The sequence below is a fragment of the Triticum aestivum genome, chromosome 1A (assembly GCF_018294505.1).
Source record: "Triticum aestivum cultivar Chinese Spring chromosome 1A, IWGSC CS RefSeq v2.1, whole genome shotgun sequence".
In the NCBI taxonomy this organism is placed as follows: domain Eukaryota; kingdom Viridiplantae; phylum Streptophyta; class Magnoliopsida; order Poales; family Poaceae; genus Triticum; species Triticum aestivum.
Genome location: NC_057794.1, coordinates 371100265 through 371119702, shown reverse-complemented (window position 1 = coordinate 371119702; position 19438 = coordinate 371100265). Strand labels below are relative to the sequence as shown.

At 42.8% G+C, this 19438-nt stretch overlaps 1 protein-coding gene across 1 annotated transcript; it reads right to left on the bottom strand.

Moving 5' to 3' along the window:
* Window positions 1-3866: 3866 nt before the first annotated feature.
* LOC123051622 (translocase of chloroplast 132, chloroplastic) lies at window positions 3867-7580 on the bottom strand. The gene is made up of 2 exons (XM_044474568.1): window positions 7359-7580; window positions 3867-7277 (listed from the first exon to the last, which is right to left on the bottom strand). Exon 2 carries the CDS (start codon window positions 7239-7241, stop codon window positions 4035-4037), a length of 3207 nt encoding a protein of 1068 aa, XP_044330503.1. The 5' UTR covers window positions 7242-7277; window positions 7359-7580; the 3' UTR covers window positions 3867-4034.
* Between the last annotated feature and the right edge of the window lie 11858 nt (window positions 7581-19438).

Genomic DNA, 19438 nt, shown 5'->3' with positions numbered 1-19438 from the left:
GCTAGACTATTATTGAATAAGATGATTTTGCAAGTTAACTAACTTGCAGAAACATCTTATAATATTGGCATCTTATATTATGGGACAGACGGAGTAGGAAACATAATGCCACCAGTAATGGCCCTTTTGTAACCTTGATGGCGTGTAACAAACTCTATTCACCTTAATTAATTAATAGATGAGAGTGGTGTCTGACAAAGTCTATTCTTCTTAATTAATTAAGGGTTTCTCTAGGTCTTAGTCGACTGAGACTTGGCGAAGTCTCAGTCGACTGACGTCAGCACGTATAAAATTGGATGTTAGGACTGACCCTCACGTACCTAGTACTACTGCATCGTTTAGTTTTCTGTTTTAGGTGCGTGACTGGTTTGCTATTTGGGCTGTAGCTGTTCTCGTTGGGTTTTGTTCTTAGCTTGTCTTCTCTTTTTTGTTGGGCTGGCTCCCTTACTTGGGCTTTGTTTTTTTTTCTACAACAGCAAAATATATAGTAAAAGATACTCCCTCCGTCCTAAAATTCTTGTCTTTGATTTGTCTAAATACAAATATATTAAGTCACGTTTTAGTATTAGATGCATCCGTATCTAGACAAATCTAAGACAAGAATTTTGGGACAGAGGGAGTATATAGAATAGTTCCATGCCACAAAAAAAGGTACTATGTTGCGCATGCGTTTCTTACAGTCAGCAAAACAGATGCCTTACATAGGCTGTTCTGCCAGCTCATGTCCTGTTTCAACTTCTTTTTTTCATAGATCCAAAAGAAAAGTATGAAAATTAATTTTAAAAATGAAGAATAATCTATATTGTGTAAAATTAAAATTCTTCGTGTTTTGTGTGTATAAATGGTCGTCCTATATTTGTATCATCTCATATTTATAAAAAATATTTGATCGTGTATTCATAAAAAAGATCATTGTATTTCTGAAATGTTCATCGCACATTTGTCTAATTTTCATCGCATAATATATAAAAGTTCATCGCACATTTGAATAAAAATTTATCATGTATTTAACATAAATGTTCACCGTGTATTTATGAAAATAATAATTATGTATTAAAAGTAAATCATGAAAAAATGAAGAAACATAAATAAAATAATGATACGATGGTTGACCCCTCCTAGTGGTAGATAAGCAATTGTCGCACCCCCATAAAACACCACAGAGTTGTAGTATGGACGTCACTTGCAGTTGTGGCCAGACATGTAGTTGCAGTCGAGGGCTATGATTGTAGTTGCATGCCTAGTGTCACACATGCAACTGTCCCCTCTCCCATCACCCTCTGATAAAACAAAGGTCACTTGAAGTCGGATGGGTAGACATGCAATTGCAATAGCAGGTCACACTCGCAGTTGCATACCTAGTATCAGACATGCAATTGCCCCCCCCCCTCCCCTTCCACGACAAAAACAAAGGTTTGTTGCAGTCGGGTGGGTAGACATGCAGTTGCAGCTGGATGTGACAATTGCAGTCGCATGTCTAACATACAATTGCAACTGCCCCATCTTCCGCCTCCTTATTACAAAACAAACTCGAGTTACATCCGTGTTAGGAGACATATAGTTGCAATTGATGGTCTACACTTGCAGTTGCATGCCTAGTGTCAAACATGCAATTGCCACCCTCTCCTGCCCCCATCAGTCAAAAAAGTCAAATTGTGTTTGTGTTAGGGGGACATGTAGTTGTAGTCGAGGGCTACACTTGCAGTTGCATGCCTAGTGTTAGACATGCTACTGCCCCCTCTTCGATCTCCATCTGACAAAACAAAGGTTAGTTGCGGGCATGATGGAAGACATGCAATTGCAGTCAGGGGCGACACTTGCAGTTGCATGCCAAGTATATGCATGCAACTGCCGCCGGTGCTCTCCCACTATACTCCGACAAAACAAAGTTCATTGCGGTCGTGATGGAAGATATGCAACTGCAGTTGGGGCGCGACACTTGCAGTTGCATGCATAATGTACACATGCAATTGCCCCCCTTCTCCCACTGCCCTCCAACAAAACAAAGTTTAGTTGCTGTTGTGATGGAAGATATGCAATTGCAGTCGGGGCGCGACACTTGCAGTTGAATGCATAATGTACACATGTAATTGCCCCTCCCTCTTCCACCGCCCTCCAATAAAACAAAGTTCAGTTGTAGTCGTGCTAGAAGACATGCAGTTACAACCGGGGCTTACAAACAAAGCCTAGTTCCAGTCGGAGGTGACTCATGCAGTTGCATGGCTATTGGAAGACATGCAACTACCCCTCTCCAACAAAAAGTTGAAGTCGCCTTGAAGACATGAAGTGCATTCGAGAGCGACATTTGCAGTTTGTGCCTAGTGGCAAACATGCAAGCCCCCCTCCACACACACAAAATAGCAAGACATGCAGTTGCAGTTGGTGACGACACTTGTAGTTGCACACCTAGTGGCAAACATGCAACTCCCCACTCCCAATTACCCAACAAAACAACAGAAATTATAGTCGAAGCGGATACTCGCAGTTTCGCACCTAGTGATAGACATGCAACTTCCCCCTTGAAAAAACACCACTAGGCACTAGGTTGCAGCCACGCGGGTAGATATCACATTCTGCCCCCCCCCCCCACCCCGCCCCCCCCCACCCCCCCACCCCGCCTTGACCCTTTGGCTCTGAGGCAAACCACGTTTGGAAGAGAGGAAAAAGGTGGAGGAGTACCATGATACACTAGTTCCACACTTCTTCCGCACTTAAAATTTGGTTAGCAATGCTTTAGTCAACAAGAACAATTGCAATTATAACTTTTAAAAAAATAAAAATAGGAAGAATAAAATGATGCAGCTGGCAGACAAAAATGAAAATGCATTATTATTGAAATAAAAAGGGTAATGCATAATAAATAAAAGTAAAAATATATTACTGATTTCCTAAAAAGAGAGGGGGAAATAAAACAAACGACGAAAACTAAAAACCAAGAAAAAAGCATTAAAATAAAAATAAAAATGTAAGACAAGAAAAACAAAAAACAATACCAATTTCAAATGCTTCAGTAAATACTGACCGCTTATATAAGAGCAAAAGATATGTGTGCATCCCTCGCAACTACAGGGCCGCAATAGAAAAGAAGGACAAAAGAGCATAGGCCAGGCCTGGCGTATTGATCACTCGCCCATAGAAAAAGGTTATCATCCATTGTGTACGGCACATCCGCGCGTCAATGTCAACAAACAGGAAAAATGATACATTGCACGAATCTTTACGACAAGATCTTATGACTACTGAACGACTAAGACTTGACCAATCCTCTTTCGATTGAGAATTAGCAAATGCCGAAAAAAGAAAGCTAGCAAGAAACACACTGTTAGAAAGGGAAAAAAGTTTTAAAAGATAAAAGGCAAACAAAAAAATAGAAAAGAAACAACAAAAAATGTGAAAATAAAATTCATCTTTTTTAGCAATAAAAGAACAGCTCGTGCCATATGGAACAAAAATGGCAAGAAACAAAAAAAAAGCCCACAAGCCGAACACAGGTTTAAAAAGTGAGATTCACTAGGCAAGAAAAAAAGAAGTACAACACGAGTACTGTTTTGAGAGAGAAGACCAACACGTACCTAAGGCTCAGAGTGAAGAAAAAGAAAGAAAGAACAAGGCCCAGGTAGAAACGGCAATACGGTGCAAGCGACCTGTACTTGAATATAGAGACTTCGTTAAAAATAAGTCAACTGAGTTTTAGCGCCTCCGATTAATTAATGGATGAGTCAAAGCTTATGTCTCCGTCTTTAAAAAATCGTTGCAGTTCAGATGCGAGAAGCAGGTATTACGCTGTATAATACAGCAACAGCTTTGCATATCAGAAACTATAAAAAGGCAGCACCAGCAGGTTGCCAACGGACATCAGACATGTATGCATCGCAAAATTCAGCTTCACTTCACCGGAGAGAGCTCAGGAAAACAACATTTTTTCTTACAAAGCTGGCAAAGATTGAAAAAAAAACAAATGTATGGTTCCGATTTATGTTTGCATTAATCCTAAGGATCTTCCCGCCGAGTGTCTATTCAGGCCTACGCAGGCACTAGGCAGATTCATAGTAGTTGTCCAGCAACTTCCTGACGTTCTTGAATATAGGCACGAGGGCGAGGAGAGCGATCTGCAGGTGCTCGGAGCTGTTCAGGCGGATGCCGACTTGCCCGGTCCCCTTGTTGCTCACATTCAGACTGGCAATCACGTTGCTAGACCTTCCAGCAGGGATCTGAGACTGGGCATTGCACCCGACGGCGAGATCCCCGTGCCAGTCCACGACGGAGATAGCGAGGGTAGAAAGCATGCGCCCAATCGGGTAGTCTTTGTCTCTCAATGTAGCCTCCAGACGTCCGCCGTACGCAGCGTCTCCTTTCCCGCTCATAGTCCCACCACTTACTAGAAGCCTCAGCTGCTTGTTCACTATCAGTCTGTCTTCAATCTTCACACCAGCTGATAAGGTATCCCCAAGGAGCGTCGCAGATATCCCAGCAGCCGTGTTATTGCGCCTGAAGTTCTTGAATCTCGACTCACCACGAATTGTGTATGCCATGTCCTTGCCAACAGACTGCAAATCAAGCCCCACTGAAGAAGTTTTACCCTCGCCGTGCTTAACAGAACTTGCAACCTCCATTTGGAGGGAGCTGTCCTTCTTGTCTTTTGTTAGCTGGCCAGACACAGACAGAGGCACTTTACCTTTGACAGCGAATAATCTCTCAACGTTTAGACCTTCATAACCCACATCATGATCCCATCCCTGGGTCTCCAGCACAGGTCTCACAAGCCATTCACTTGGCGTATCCAGAAAACGGTAGCGATGGCTAGGATAGTCAGAATCAAAAGTCGAGGGCAATACCATGTCAGGCATAGGCACAGCAACATTGGTCGGAGTACTGCCATCGTCATCAACATTGTTGTTACCGAAATCATCTTCTCTGGCCCTGGCCTCTGCTGCCATCTTCTTCATCATTTTACGACGCATATGTTCCTCTTTCAGCTGTTTTTTGTAGAACAGCTTCTCTCTGTAGTCTAGTTCCTCAAGGTATGCCTTCCTCTGCGCATGGTTGAGCTTTGAAAGTTGAGCCTTAGTAAGGCGCTTAAAAGGAGGCAGGTCATCATAGTCTGAACCATCATCTGAACCATAATCATCTGCCAAATCATCTTCAAGATCATCATCGTCACCAAACTGCTCCTCGGGCAACTTCAGCGGAGCTCGAGACTGAAGAAGTGAAGAGAGGAGGAAAGGAAGTGGAGCAACCCTCGTGCTAGAAGTTTTACCAGCGGGGCTATCCTGCAACTTGAGAAACGAATTAGCCTCTGCTAAAACCTTGGACGCAAAGCAGAGCAAGAGCAACTGTGGCTTCCAGACTTGTCCATTTGGCAACACTCTCTGGCCTGACCTATTTGCCCTGCAAGCCGAGTGGTTTTCCACCAGGGCGACTGGATTCATAAGACGAACATCAGCAGCCGCCTGCCTTATAGCTTGCTGGACTACATGAGACCTCTGGGTGACAAACATCTCATAACTCAGAGGAATTCCATTTGGTCCATCTGGTGGTGCAGATGCAGCATGAGTTAACACTACTATAGCATTGAACCAGACCGAGGCTCCAAAAACTTTGCTAATGGTCTGCAACAGAGGTACATCACCATAGTCCCTGCTCTGCAGATCCAGTCGGTCAAAATAAAGAACAATATCAGGAGGGTTTTTGCTCACAAGTTTCTTCACAGAATTGAGAACTTTCTGGTTGTAGTGCTGGTCTGAAGATGAGGATGAAAGGCCAGGTGTATCGATCACTTTTACTTTGATTCCCTCAACCATACCAACTACTTCTTGAACTTTTCTGGTGCTGGATTCAAAAGCATCAGTCTCTAGCTTGACATCATCGAAAATTGAATTTATAGTAGCACTCTTGCCAACCCCAGTTTTACCAAGAACCAATATGGTGCATGATAAATCAAGGGGCTCATTTCCAGCAGCTTCAAGCCGTTCTGCCATCTCTTGTGCTCGGTCAAAGTTAAAAACACCACGACCATTTCTTCTAATCTGTTCTGCCAGCCCGAGCCGGTAAAGAACCTGTGAGACCACCATATTGTGAGGCGTTTGCCCAAACCTGTTAGCAAGACGCAGAAACTTAACCCGGATCATCTGGAGCTTCTCCCGGATTTCATCATTCTCATCTCCATCATCCGCAGCAGATTCAGTATCCTGCCGAGCGTCCCTGTCCACAGCGACTGGTCCATTAGCACGGACCTGCTGAACAGGTCGGGCCGGAGGCAACAAGGAAGACGATGATCCAAGGCCAGCAGGACGAGACAGCAAAGAGGGGCCATTAGCCTGACCTGCTGCAGCACTAGAGGATCGTGCAGGAGCAGAGCTAGCCTTATTCTCATCATCAGAGGAGTTTGAATCATCCAATTCCTCGACCACCACATCAGGCTCGCCTCCAGATTGTGTAGGGACCACAAGCTTGCTATCACGGGCAGCAGTATCTCCCTTGCTATATTCTGGCTGCTCTTTGCTCTGATCAACCAACATAGCTTCTTGAACCTGTTCAGGTTCACTAGAGTTCATGGGGAGCTCAGGATTGATATCACAGGCAGGAACATCTTCCCTGCCCTTCTCAGGTTCCTCATCGAGATGTTCAGCCAAAACAGCATCTGTCACACACAGCCTGATGGCTTCCAACATGGCTTCCTCCTCTAAGCGCTCCCGATGCTCGTCGTGCGCATCATCCTCGACACCAATCTCGGCAGGCCTGTAATCCTCAATTGCCTCGCACTCAGCAGCGACAGATTCTCCGGTCACCGAAGCCTGTGCATTGTGAAAAAACTCCTCGCTCTGATCTGAACCAGCCAGCTCCTGCTGCTCCACCTCCACAAACAGATCAGCATCCTCGTCGGACTCCACCGCCGTCGGCGGCCCGTTCCGAGCAGCCTGTTGATCATAGCCTGCCGATGGATCCATGGTCGCCTCAGCCCAGGCCACATCGGACACCACCTCCTCGACACCCACGTCCCTTTGTCTGACCTCCACAACCTCACCGCCGCCACCCTCCTGCGCCTGCACAACCGCCTCGGCCGCGTCCCCTTCTCTGGCATCCAAGATCTCGCCGCTACCGCCCACCTCCGCGGCGGCCGCAACGGGCGCCGGTTCGGCACCGACCTGCGCGCCCCCCACCTCCTCCTCGGCGACTCCGCCCGGGCTTTCCCGATCCTCCGGCTCCAGCAGGCGCTTCTCGCCAATGGCGCTGTCGTCCATCGCGAGCCCCGACGGCGCGCGGAGCGCAACCCTAGCCTGCCACCAACAGAGACGGGACGGATCAAACAACAGCGAGCGAACGAAGATGGACGGGAATAAACTTGGAAAAGGCGGCACCTTTGTGGTTGGGTTAGGCAGGTTTGGCGCGTCCGCGGATGGCGTCCGGTCCACCAACCTCGTCGACGGCGGTAAAGGACGGCGGCGTGGGAGATCGGAATTTGGGACGAGTTTGGGTGTTGCCCCGCGCGGCACGGCGAGAGGAAGAGAGAAGGTGGTCAGGTCCCGGTCCCTGTAGGCTTGCGCCGCTTTGGGGGCTGAATCGAGAACCCTGATGACAAGATCGAACTTTTTATTACTCTTATTTTCAAGACGCTCGAAATTTGGTTTCGCAGGAAATATATAAATTTTATTTTCGATGCCTCAACTTTTTGCATATTTTTATTCCTTTTTTTGAAAGGCAGATGATTTAATGTTTGATTTTTTTTAACATCAGTACAGACACAAGCGCTCATATATACGCGCATACACTCATCCTTATGAACGCACACACGCACAATTTATCCTTATGAGCACACTTTCAACAGATTGATCTGGTATCAGGTCCAACTCTAATAAGCTTGATCCACACAAAAGATGAAACTTTTCGCTTCTAATCTCATCGAGTGGTGATTTTAGAGGGTTTGTATCACCTCTCCTTCGCCATCAGTAGATCGCCGGTCCCTCCTCCCACGTTGGTGTGCTGTCTGGGAGTGCAAGGAGACTCTGGTTTACTAGATGAAGATAGTTTTTTCCGTTTTGAAGTTTTCAGATGGGCCTTTGATGTGCATCGCTTCGTACCTTCCAGCGGCGATGTCAGCGATGTACAATAAAGTCTTTACCGGTGACGCATCATAGATGTTTGTGGTGGCGTTTGCCCAACCAATCATTCACCATCAACATTCATGTCTTAATTGTGTTTTCTATGGCGGCATCGATATTTTTGGACGTAAATTTATGTTCTGAAAGGTGAGGCTTGGCTTTGCATGTTTTATCATCTTAACGGCTGCTCGCAATTGGATCCTCTAATGGAGGCATGAGGGTTGCGTGATTTGACAAGATTAGCTCTTAGATTCGCGACTCTTCTAGTTGTGGCAACTTTTTCTCATGGACCATGATCCAACAAGGTCGTGGGCTTGACGATCCCCCGTCTGCAATCAATAATGTTAGATTGGCTCTAGTGTAGGAGTAGCTTGTGGCAACACACCATTGATACGTCTTCAACGTATTTACAATTTTTTATTGTCTCATGTTATTATATTATCTGTTTTGAATGTTTTATATGCATTAATATGTTATTTTATATTATTTTTGGGACTAACCTATTAACCTAGAGCCTAGTGTCAATTTCTGCTTTTTCTTGTTTTTTAGCTTCGCAGAAAAGGAATATCAAACGGAATAAAATTTTTGCGATGATTTTTCTTGGACCAGAAGATGCCCGAAAGACTAGGAGTCCAATTCAGAAGACCCATGAGGCGGCGACAAGCCGCAGGGGCGCGCCCTAGGGGGGCGCCCCTGGCTTGTGGCCCCCTCGGGAGTCCACTGACCTACTTCTTCCTCCTATATATTCTCATATATTCTAGAACCATCAAAAAAGAGCTACAAAAAAACTTTTCCACCGCCGCAACCTTCTGTTCCTGTGAGATCCCATCTTGAGGCCTTTTCCGGCATCCTGTCAGAGGGGGATTCAATCACGAAGGGCATCTACATCAACTCTATTGCCCTTCCAATGAAGCGTGAGTAGTTTACCACAGACCTATGGGTCCATAGCTAGTAGCTAGATGGCTTGTTCTCTCTCTCTTTGATTCTCAATACCATGTTCTCCTTGATGTTCTTGGAGATCTATCCAATGTAATCTTCTTTTGCGGTGTGTTTGTCGAGATCCGATGAATTATGGATTTATGATCAGCTTATATATGAATATTATTTAAATCTTCTTGAATTCTTATATGCATGATTTGATATCTTTGTATTTCTCTTCGAATTATCGGTTTGGTTTGGCCAACTAGATTGGTTTTTCTTGTAATGGAAGAGGTGCTTAGCTTTGGGTTCAATCTTGCGTGATTTCACCCAGTGACAAAGTAGGGGTAGCGAGACATGTATTGAATTGTTGCCATCGAGGATAAAAAGACGGGGTTTTCATCATATTGCTTGAGTTTATTCCTCTACATCATGTCATCTTACTTAAGGCGTTACTCCGTTCTTTATGAACTTAATACTCTAGATGCATGCTGGATAGCGGTCGATGTGTGGAGTAATAGTAGTAGATGCAGGCAGGAGTCGGTCTACTTGACACGGACATGATGCCTATATTATATAATCATTACCTTGGATATCGTCATAACTTTGCGCTTTTCTATCAATTGCTCGATAGTAATTTGTTCACCCACTGTATTATTTGCCTTCATGAGAGAAGCCTCTAATGAAACCTATGGCCCCTGGGTCTATTTTCCATCATATTAGTTTCCAATTTACTATTTGCAATCTTTTATTTTCAAATCTATAAACCAAAAAAACCCAAAAATATTTTAGCTTTTGTTTAGTTCTATTTATCTCTACCATATCTCACCTTTGCAAGTGACCGTGAAGAGTTTGGGTGCAAGTGTTTGATTGTTTGTGTATGTGCATCTATTGGGGACGTGCACGTTTCTACTACTGAGTGATACCTTGGTTCTTAATTGAGGGAAATACTTATCTCTATTGTGTTGTGTCACCCTTTCCTCTTCAAGGGAAAAACCAACGCAAGCTCAAGAAGTAGCAGGAAGAATTTATGATGCCGTTGCCGGGGAGATCTACGTCAAGCCTACAAAGTACCCATCATAAATATCATCTCTTGCATTACATTATTCGACATTCGCCTCTCGTTTTCCTCTCCCCCACTTCTAAAATGATTTTTGAAAAGATTTGCCCTTTTCTTCGCCCTTCTTCCGTTCGTCTTTTCATTTGCTTTTTGTTTGCTCGTGTGTTAGATCGCTTGTCTTGCTTTCATGGCTAGTCCTTCCATCATTGTCAGCTCTCTTGAGAATGAGATCCTTAATTTTAAGTAAGGGGAGGGAGAAAATTTAAAAGATGCTTGGTATAGAATTTGCAATGCTCGGAATAGATCTACTCGAAAGCAATCTACTACTGTTCTCCTTCGCAATTTTTATATGGGCATCACTCCTTGAAATAGATATGATTTAGATACCATTATCGGGGGGAATTTCTTGGGGAGTCATACTTTTGATGCTTATAATGCTATGATGGATTTGTTAGGCCCACCACCTCTTATGATTAATGAAACTGTTTTAACCTTGGAACATATGATGCAAAGGCTTGATATTATTGAGAATAAAATTGCTACCGTAGAGTTGATTGAAAACTTGGATACAAAGATTCATAATCATATTACTCATTATGGATCTAAGGTAGGAGTTACTTTAAAGAATCTTAGGGAAAAGGAACCCATAGTTAATGAAAAGATAGATCAAGATTCTACTAGAATTAGCAAACTAGAAGATATTATTACCAACTTGGGTTTCGCCTTTTCCTTCGTTAAAACTACTCAAAATTTTCCTCCTACTAAGGCCGCAAAGATTATTTATGTTCCTAAGAATAAGGGTGAATCTTCTAGTTGAGGAAATAAAGATCTCAAAATGATAAGTGTTCACCCTAATCTTTTCGATATCATTAAGGAACCAATTGCCACGAGCGAATTTCTTGATTTCTTGCCTAGAAGTTTGATCACCGATAAAACCCAAGAATCTCCTAAGGTTTATAAGTGTGCAATCGAAGAGTTGCATACCAAAGATGACAATACCTAGATCTATTGCATTATGCCTAGCTAGGGGCGTTAAACAATAGCGCTTGTTGGGAGGCAACCAAATGTTTTTTTTTGTTCTTGCTTTTTGGTCCTGTTTTTCAATAAATAATTCATCTAGCCTCTAGTTAGATGTGTTTTTGTGTTTAGTTAGTGTTCGTGCCAAGTAAGACCTTTGGGATGGCTTACGGTGATAGTTGATTTGATCTTGCTGAAAAATAGAAACTTGTGCGCCCAGGAAAACAATTCTCATTTTTTATAGAAGAGCGATAAAATACTGATTCTTATTGCAGAAGTTTAATATACAAATTTCCCAGGCTGTCCTAATTTTTCAAAAAAAATGGAGTTACAGAAGTATTCGAGAGTTACAGATTGCTACAGATTGTTCTGCTTTTGACAGATTCTGTTTTCTATGTGTTGTTTGCTTATTTTGATAATCTATGGGTAGTATAGGGGGTATGAACCATGGAGAAGTTGTAATACAATAGATATTACACCAATATATAAAAAGAATGAGTTCACAACATCACCAAAAGTGGTGATTTATTTTCTTATACTAACGGATCTCATGAGATTTTCTGTTGAGTTTTGTGTTGTGAAGTTTTCAGGTTTTGGGTAAAGATTTGATGGACTATGGAATAAGGAGTGGCAAAAGCCTAAGCTTGGGGATGCCCAAGGCACCCCAAGGTAACATTCAAGGACAACGAAGAGCCTAAGCTTGGGGATGCCTTCTCTTTCGTCTTCATCTATCGGTAAATTTACTTGAGGCTATATTTTTATTCACCACATGATATGTGCTTTGCTTGGAGCGTCTTGTATGATTTGAGTCTTTGCTTTTTAGTTTGCCACAATCATCCTTGTTGTACACACCTTTTGAGAGGAACACGCATGAATCATGATTTATTAGAATACTCTATGTGCTTCACTTATATCTTTTGAGCTAGGCAATTTTGCTCTAGTGCTTCACTTATATCTTATTAGAGCACAACAGTGGCCTTATTTTGTAGAAATTATTGAACTCTCATGCTTCACTAATATTATTTAGAGAGTCTCTTTAAACAACATGGTAATTTTCTTTGGTTATGAATTTAGTCATAATATGATAGGCATCCAAGAGGGATATAATAAAAACTTTCATATAAAGTGCATTGAATACTATGAGAAGTTTGATTCTTTATGATTGTTTTGAGATATAAAGATGGTCATATTAGAGTCATGCTAGTGAGTAATTGTGGATTGTAGAAATACTTGTGTTAAAGTTTGTGATTCCTGTAGCATCACGTATGGTGAACCGTTATGTAACGAAGTTGGAGCATGATTTATTTATTGATTGTCTTCCTTATGAGTGGTGGTCGGGGACGAGCGATGGTCTCTTCCTACCAATCTATCCCCCTAGGAGCATGCGCGTAGTACTTTGTTTCGATGACTAATAGATTTTTGCAATAAGTATGTGAGTTCTTTATGACTAATGTTGAGTCCATGGATTATACGCACTCTCGCCCTTCCACCATTGCTAGCCTCTCTAGTATCACACAACTTTCGCCGGTACCATACACCCACATTTACCTTCCTCAAAACAACCACCATACCTACATATTATGGCATTTCCATAGCCATTCCGAGATATATTGCCATGCAACTTCCATCGTTCCATTTTATTATGACACGCTTCATCATTGTCATATTGCTTTGCGTGATCATGTAGTTGATATCGTATTTGTGGCAAAGCCACCATTCATACTTTTTTATACATATTGCTCTTGAGTCATTGCACATCCCGGTACACCGCCGGAGGCATTCATATAGAGTCAGATTTTGTTCTAAGTATCGAGTTGTAAGTAAATAAAAGTGTGATGATCTTCATTATTAGAGCATTGCCCCATATGAGGAAAAATAAAAGAGGCCAAAGAAGCCCAAAAAAGAGGCCAAAGAAGCCAACAAAAATATGAAAGAGAGAGAGAGAGAGAGAGAGAAGAGAGAAGGGGCAATGTTACTATCCTTTTTCCACACTTGTGCTTCAAAGTAGCACCATGATCTTCACACTACAAAAAAATACACTTCCGTGATGATACGTGTTTGTCATAGTAGATCGCGTTTTCTGTCATGCATGTACATTCATGACGATTTTATGACAGAATCAAGATAGTCGTACCTGTGCTGTCGTAGAAGTGTTCCATGACATTACCAAAATTATCATCACAGAAGTGTCCACTTCCATGGCGATAAATTGCACGTCATAGAAGTTCTTTCATCAAGGGTGACCGACACATGGCATCCACCGTAACTGAACGTTGATAAGCTATCGGGTCGGGTTTTGGATCCGATAACCCGTTAACAGCCCCGACCAATGGAGATTTTCCACGTGTAAAATCATCATTGGCTGGAGGAAACACGTGTTGGCTCATCGCTGGGACAAATGTCATCCACTCATTGGACAGAAGGCGCCTATGATATGTCGACACGTGGCACGGCCCAACAGAGGCCCATTCATGTGAAAAGGCCGACCCGTTTGACTTGGTCAAAAGGTGGCGGGCTGGCCCATGGAAAGCCTGTTAACGGCCTGTTCGCATATAGCCCATTTACAGCCCGCTAACCCAAGGCCATTACGCCCTATTTGAATTAGGCCCAGTAGCGTCATCTGGGCCATCCAATATGATTCCAGCCCGTTTTCACTTCTGGCCCATGTATGGCCCATGATGTCTTTCGGCCCATATGAGGCCCTATGTAACTCTTGGCCTATTAATGGCTCGTGGTGAAACTGGCCCGTAATGAATAGTGTATCACTTTACACCCATTAACGGCCCGTGGTGAAACTGGCCCGTAAAGAACAGTATATCACTTTATACCCATTAACGGTCCGTTATTCCGTTGGGCCATTTCCAGCCCATGTTATCTTTCGGCCTTCTCAGAGCCCATTTATTCTTGGGCTCATTTCCAGCATTCGTTTACTTACGGCCCGTTACTGTCATTTTCTACTTGTGGGCCAAATTCAGCCCGTGGTTACAGTCGGCCCGTTTGTGGTCCGTTAATATGTTGGGCCATTTTCATAGCGTCAAATACGGCCTATTAACGATGGCCCGTTATGGTCGGCCCATGAACGGACGATTCCAACTCTAGCCCGTTTATGGCCAGAATGTGGTCTGTTTGGCCCATGTTTGGCCAATCGATCATACGGCCCGTATAAGGCCCATTGATGATACGGCCCGTAGAAGGCCCATTGTTTCTAAGGCCGTAGAAGGCCCATTGTTTCTATGGCCCGTAGAAGGCCCACTATTTATACGGCACGTAGAAGGCCCACTGTTTCTACGGCCCGTAGGAGGCCCAGTGTCACTACAGTAAATATTAGCCCATGGTTATTGTGGCCTAGTTTTAAAAAATAGGTTATTGCAGCCACTAGCAAACCGCAGAAAACAAACTGCACTGACTACAAGCAAACAAATAAACAAGAAACCAAGGAAATAAATAAGCAAGCAACTTACACTAGGCTATCATGGCTATTACACATATTACATCCATTGGGCATCAAAGTTTGCCACCAGTGCAAATATAGGGAACACAACAGTATATAAACGCCGCAGCAAAACAAGTCCAGAACTGAAACCACTTCAGAAGAACTCCAGAAACAATATCCTAGGTACCCATAATGCTGGCAAGATGCTTAGCAAGCTTATTAACTTTCTCTTGTTTGGCGCTTAAGTCCTCCAACACTTGTTGTTGCACCAGAAAGTATGCATCTGAATTCTGCAGGGACTTCCTCAGTCCTTCGGCTTCCCGTCGCATAACATCTGATCGATGTCTTTCAACTTGAAGTTGAGACTCAAGAAGCTGAACTGATTCAGGCAACGAGTTCGAAGAGCTGGTGCTAGCAGTGGTAGCCAGTAACTGGAACACTACATCAAGACAGGACTTTGGGGTTGTCTCAGTGTCTTCAATATAGTTTTTATCAGCTTTCTTGGAGACCAACAGGGATGTCTTACTATCTTGAATCTTATCTGCATTACTTCCTTTACCATTGCATAACAGGGTACTCTTCTCCAATATTTTATCCGCGTTCTAAAAGAGAAACAAACAAACACATCTCAGGTTTATAATGTAGTATATGAAACTCATTTTGGTAAACCAGTTCGGTAGTAAGGTGGGCAGGATAACAACATGAAACAAACATATATATATATGTAGTATGGTCACTGTATGGTCTATATCATTCTAGTTTATGTTGCCAAATCAAGATAGATACAGTTCGAATCATATCTATTTAAGACAAAGCAGCATAGACAGAATATAATTGTGGGAAACTACACCGCAATAACAACACTTGTAATGTGCATGGCATGAGAACATAGCTATTTATTCAATTGAAACTGAAATCAACATAGAGCAAGTTACAACAGCAAACAACCAAACACGTTGAAGAAACAGGTTTAAAACATACCTGTTGCGCCATTGGAGTTTCAATTGCATCCTTTAAATTTGAAATTAGTTGGTATCAGTAAATACAGTGATGCAAGAGCAAAGTAGTATGAACCATAGCTACGGAACCTGACCTGAGAACAATTCTTCTTCTCCTTTAAGTGTTGACTTCGGGTTCGGAGTGGTGGTCCTCGTGATTTGGGCACTGCAGTTGCCTTACTAACTGCTCGTGTTTGGGTGCTCTGTGGTGGAGACGGTGCTGTGTCAACGAGAACTGGGTGTCTATCTGCTGGGGTTGGGGTTAGAAGGGGTGTAGCTGGTTCTCTGTCCAACTGGGTAGGGGTACAATCTGCATGAGTGTGGGTTATGTGTGGTGGGGCTGGTTCTTGGGCAAGTACAACCGTGGTTCTATCTGCATCGACAGGTAGCATGATCTTTTCTGAAGACCGTGTTTTTACTCCCACAGATATTGCCATCACTCCCTCCAATTGAAATGGCTGATAAACAAGAAAAGTAATTGAATGTACAGACATTGTAAGATAGACAGGTGCAATGGATAGTAGGGAAGAAAACAGGGCATGAAACAATTCACATTTATGTTGTCTAAGCAAACAGAATAGTAGGACATAATTTCACATATATGATGGCTAATTAAATAGGATAGCATGACACAATTTCACATGTATGATGGCTAACTAAACAGGATAGAATGACATACTTCAAAATATGATGACTATGTAAACAGGATGACATGATATAACTATACGATGTGTCTATTAAAGTGGTTAGCATGCCATAAATCACAAACATGCCGTCGATGGAAACATGATGGCATGATATAATTCACGGATAGAATGACATAATTTAAAATATGATGACTATGTAAACAGGATGAGATGATATAACTATATTATGTCTTTAGAAAATGGGTTGGCATGCCATAATTCAGATACATGTTGTCTATGTAAACATCATGGAATGGCATAATTCAAATATATGATTTATATACTAAGGAAGTGAGCAGAGGACAATCACATATATGATGTGTCAACTAAGGAGATGGCATTCAATATTGTGTATATGATGTAAAAACTAAGCATTGCAATACAATATATGCATTATATGAGTAATATACCCCTGCCAAGTTTGAGCATACACCTCAGGGGGATAATAGGACTGGTCATCTGCCTTTGAATCCTCCTCTGAAGAGCTATCTGTAACCAGCAAGATATCTGCTTCAGCAGGTAGCGTTGTCTGCTCTGAAGACCTTGTTTTCACTCCAGATTTCTCCATCACCAATTCAAATGGCTGATGCACAGGAAGAGCAGTTGAATGTACAAACATTGTCGACAAAAGCAATGAGAAATACAAAAAAAAGACGGCATGATATAATTCACATATATGATGCTTGCCTAAACAGCATGGCATTGCATAATTCGCATACATAATGCCTTGCAACAAGATAACATTGCATAATTCACATATATAATGCCTTGCAACAAGATGGCATTGCATAATTCACATATATGGTAATTAGACACTAAACATGTGGCATTCACACAAAGCATGTCTAAACTAAGCAAATGACATAGCAATGCAAGATACCATACGCACGATATGAGCAACATAACCCTGCCAAGTTAGGGCATGCACCTCGGGGGGGGGGGGAATATGACTGGTCATCTGTCTCTGAATCCTCCTCTGAGGAGCTATCGGTAACCAGCAAGACATGTGCTTCGCCAGATAGCATTGTCTGCTCTGAAGACCTTGTTTCCACTCCAGATTTTTCCATGACCGTGCCGAATGGCTGATGCACAGGAAGAGTAATTGAATGTACTAAAATTGTTGACAAATTTAACACGTAATAAAAAATGATGGCATGATATAATTCACATATAAGACGACTGGCTAACCAGGGTGGCATTGCAAAATTCACATATATGATGCCTGGCTAGACAAGATGGCATTGCATGATTCGCATATACGATAAAGAAACTAAACATATGGCATTGACACAAAGCATGTCTAAACTAAGCAGATGACATCTTTAATGTATACAGTAAGCAATGCAAGGCACCATATGCATGATATTACCAACATCAGCATGCCAAGTTAGAGCGAAGACCTCATGGGGTAAATAGGAGTGGTCTTCTCCTTCTGAATCCCCCTCAGAACAGTTATCTTCCTCTTGATTATGATCTGAAATGGGTGGAGGGGGGCTTCCTTTGCGCCCACCATGGAACGACGTCTGCATGAAATTTTATTGCCATGCAAGGCTTGTCTCTTTTGCTCTACATGATCAATTCCATTGTGTACAATAACTGGCATGCATAGGAATAAAACATAGTGAGATTATGTAAGGAGTGCATGCACAAATCCAGAGTGATGGTAGCAAACTGTGGATAGACCCAAAACCAATGATAGCAGGCAGATAATAGCTTTAGTTGAAAAATACAGATAATGGCTCCTTTAATGTTTGTTTGCACCAACATGAAACTCATAGTAGACACCGGAGATTAACCAGATAGTAGACAGATAGTACTGATTGCTTCCCCAATATGTACCCCACAACCATTTAAAAACTCAAGTTTCAACATTAGTTTGGACCTGACTCAGAGTCTAATAGGTGAACATGACGATAATGTAGCATGTCATCATATTAAGTGACGCATAACGTAAGCAGACACGAAAGAGTGCGACCTCTCTTGCGGACCCGTGTAGTCCTCAAGGTCATCTGCTCAGTTGATGATGGTAATGCAGTTACCGTGGCTGCCGGCGGCGGGGAAGAAGATCTGAGCCGACGAAAGACAGTCTGGAGAGCGGATCCCTGCTGTGGTGAACCCTTCCGTTGTTGGAGCAGCTGAGCTAGGGTGGAACACGGTGTCGCAGGAGCAGGACAAACCACACAAGGTTTTCTTTGACACATATATGTAACAGAAGTAATTGACTAAGGGCTTGTTTGAATTTGAGGATTCTAACAATGCAGGGATAGGAAATAGACAGGAATAGGATACGAATGCACGTGCAAAACAGAGAATTTAAAAACACAGGATTTCTGCCAAATCTGGGTGTTTGATTCACAACAATTGGAAGATCACAGGATGCAAAAAAGCATGGTGAGATTAAGTCAAACCACAAGAAAATGTATGGTTATAATGCTATTATGCTACTATCTCTTAGTCTTGTGCTTGATGAATAGGAATATGAAAAGAAGGAGAAGTGGAAATTAGAATTCCTACGGTTTTTCTTCCAAGGAGACACTAAAGGAACAAATCCTACAGTTTTCCTTTGCTCCATTCCTTTGCACCAAATTCATGAGAAGTAGTACCATAGGAAACTTTCCAATTCCGATGTTTTTCATTCACTTTTCCTTTCAAGCACTGGCGATTCTAGTAGGCAGGCTTGCGCAAGGAAAACCCTACACTAAAAAAATGTTTTTGTGCTACTTCTATTACTTTGGACCCAGGCCACTGCCATACTAGCTCAACTCCCAGGCCCATCGACAAATGCACAGCTCAAACGCGCAGAGATAAATAATGATGGCATTCAAGAGAGTCCATCACGGATAGCTAAGTTGCCTGGTACCTCACTGCCTGTCATATAGTAGGATAAAATAATCGTATTTCCCGTTACTACGAGTGCTCAGTGGACAATATATATAACATGTAGAGTAAAAAAGAGATGCAACAAGTGTACAACCTCTTTGGCAAAGCCATGTCGATCTCAGCGTGATTGGGTTGGCCGGTGAGGATGCTCCGGCTAACTTGGCTGTCGGAGGAGGGGAAGAAGATCTTAGGCGTCTGGAGATGGAGCCCGAGGTACTGCTCCGCTGTGATGGAGGGTTTCGTCGTTGGAGCAGCTCCGGTGAGTTGTACGATGCGGAGGCTGAAGCAGGACCCATCCTGAACCCTAAGATAGATAGTGGGGTACCTCTCCGGCGATCCCCCTCCCC

Bases quoted from the DNA above. Each gene is read 5' to 3' on its own strand.
- LOC123051622 (XM_044474568.1), bottom strand. From the start codon at position 7,241: ATGGACGACAGCGCCATTGGCGAGAAGCGCCTGCTGGAGCCGGAGGAT.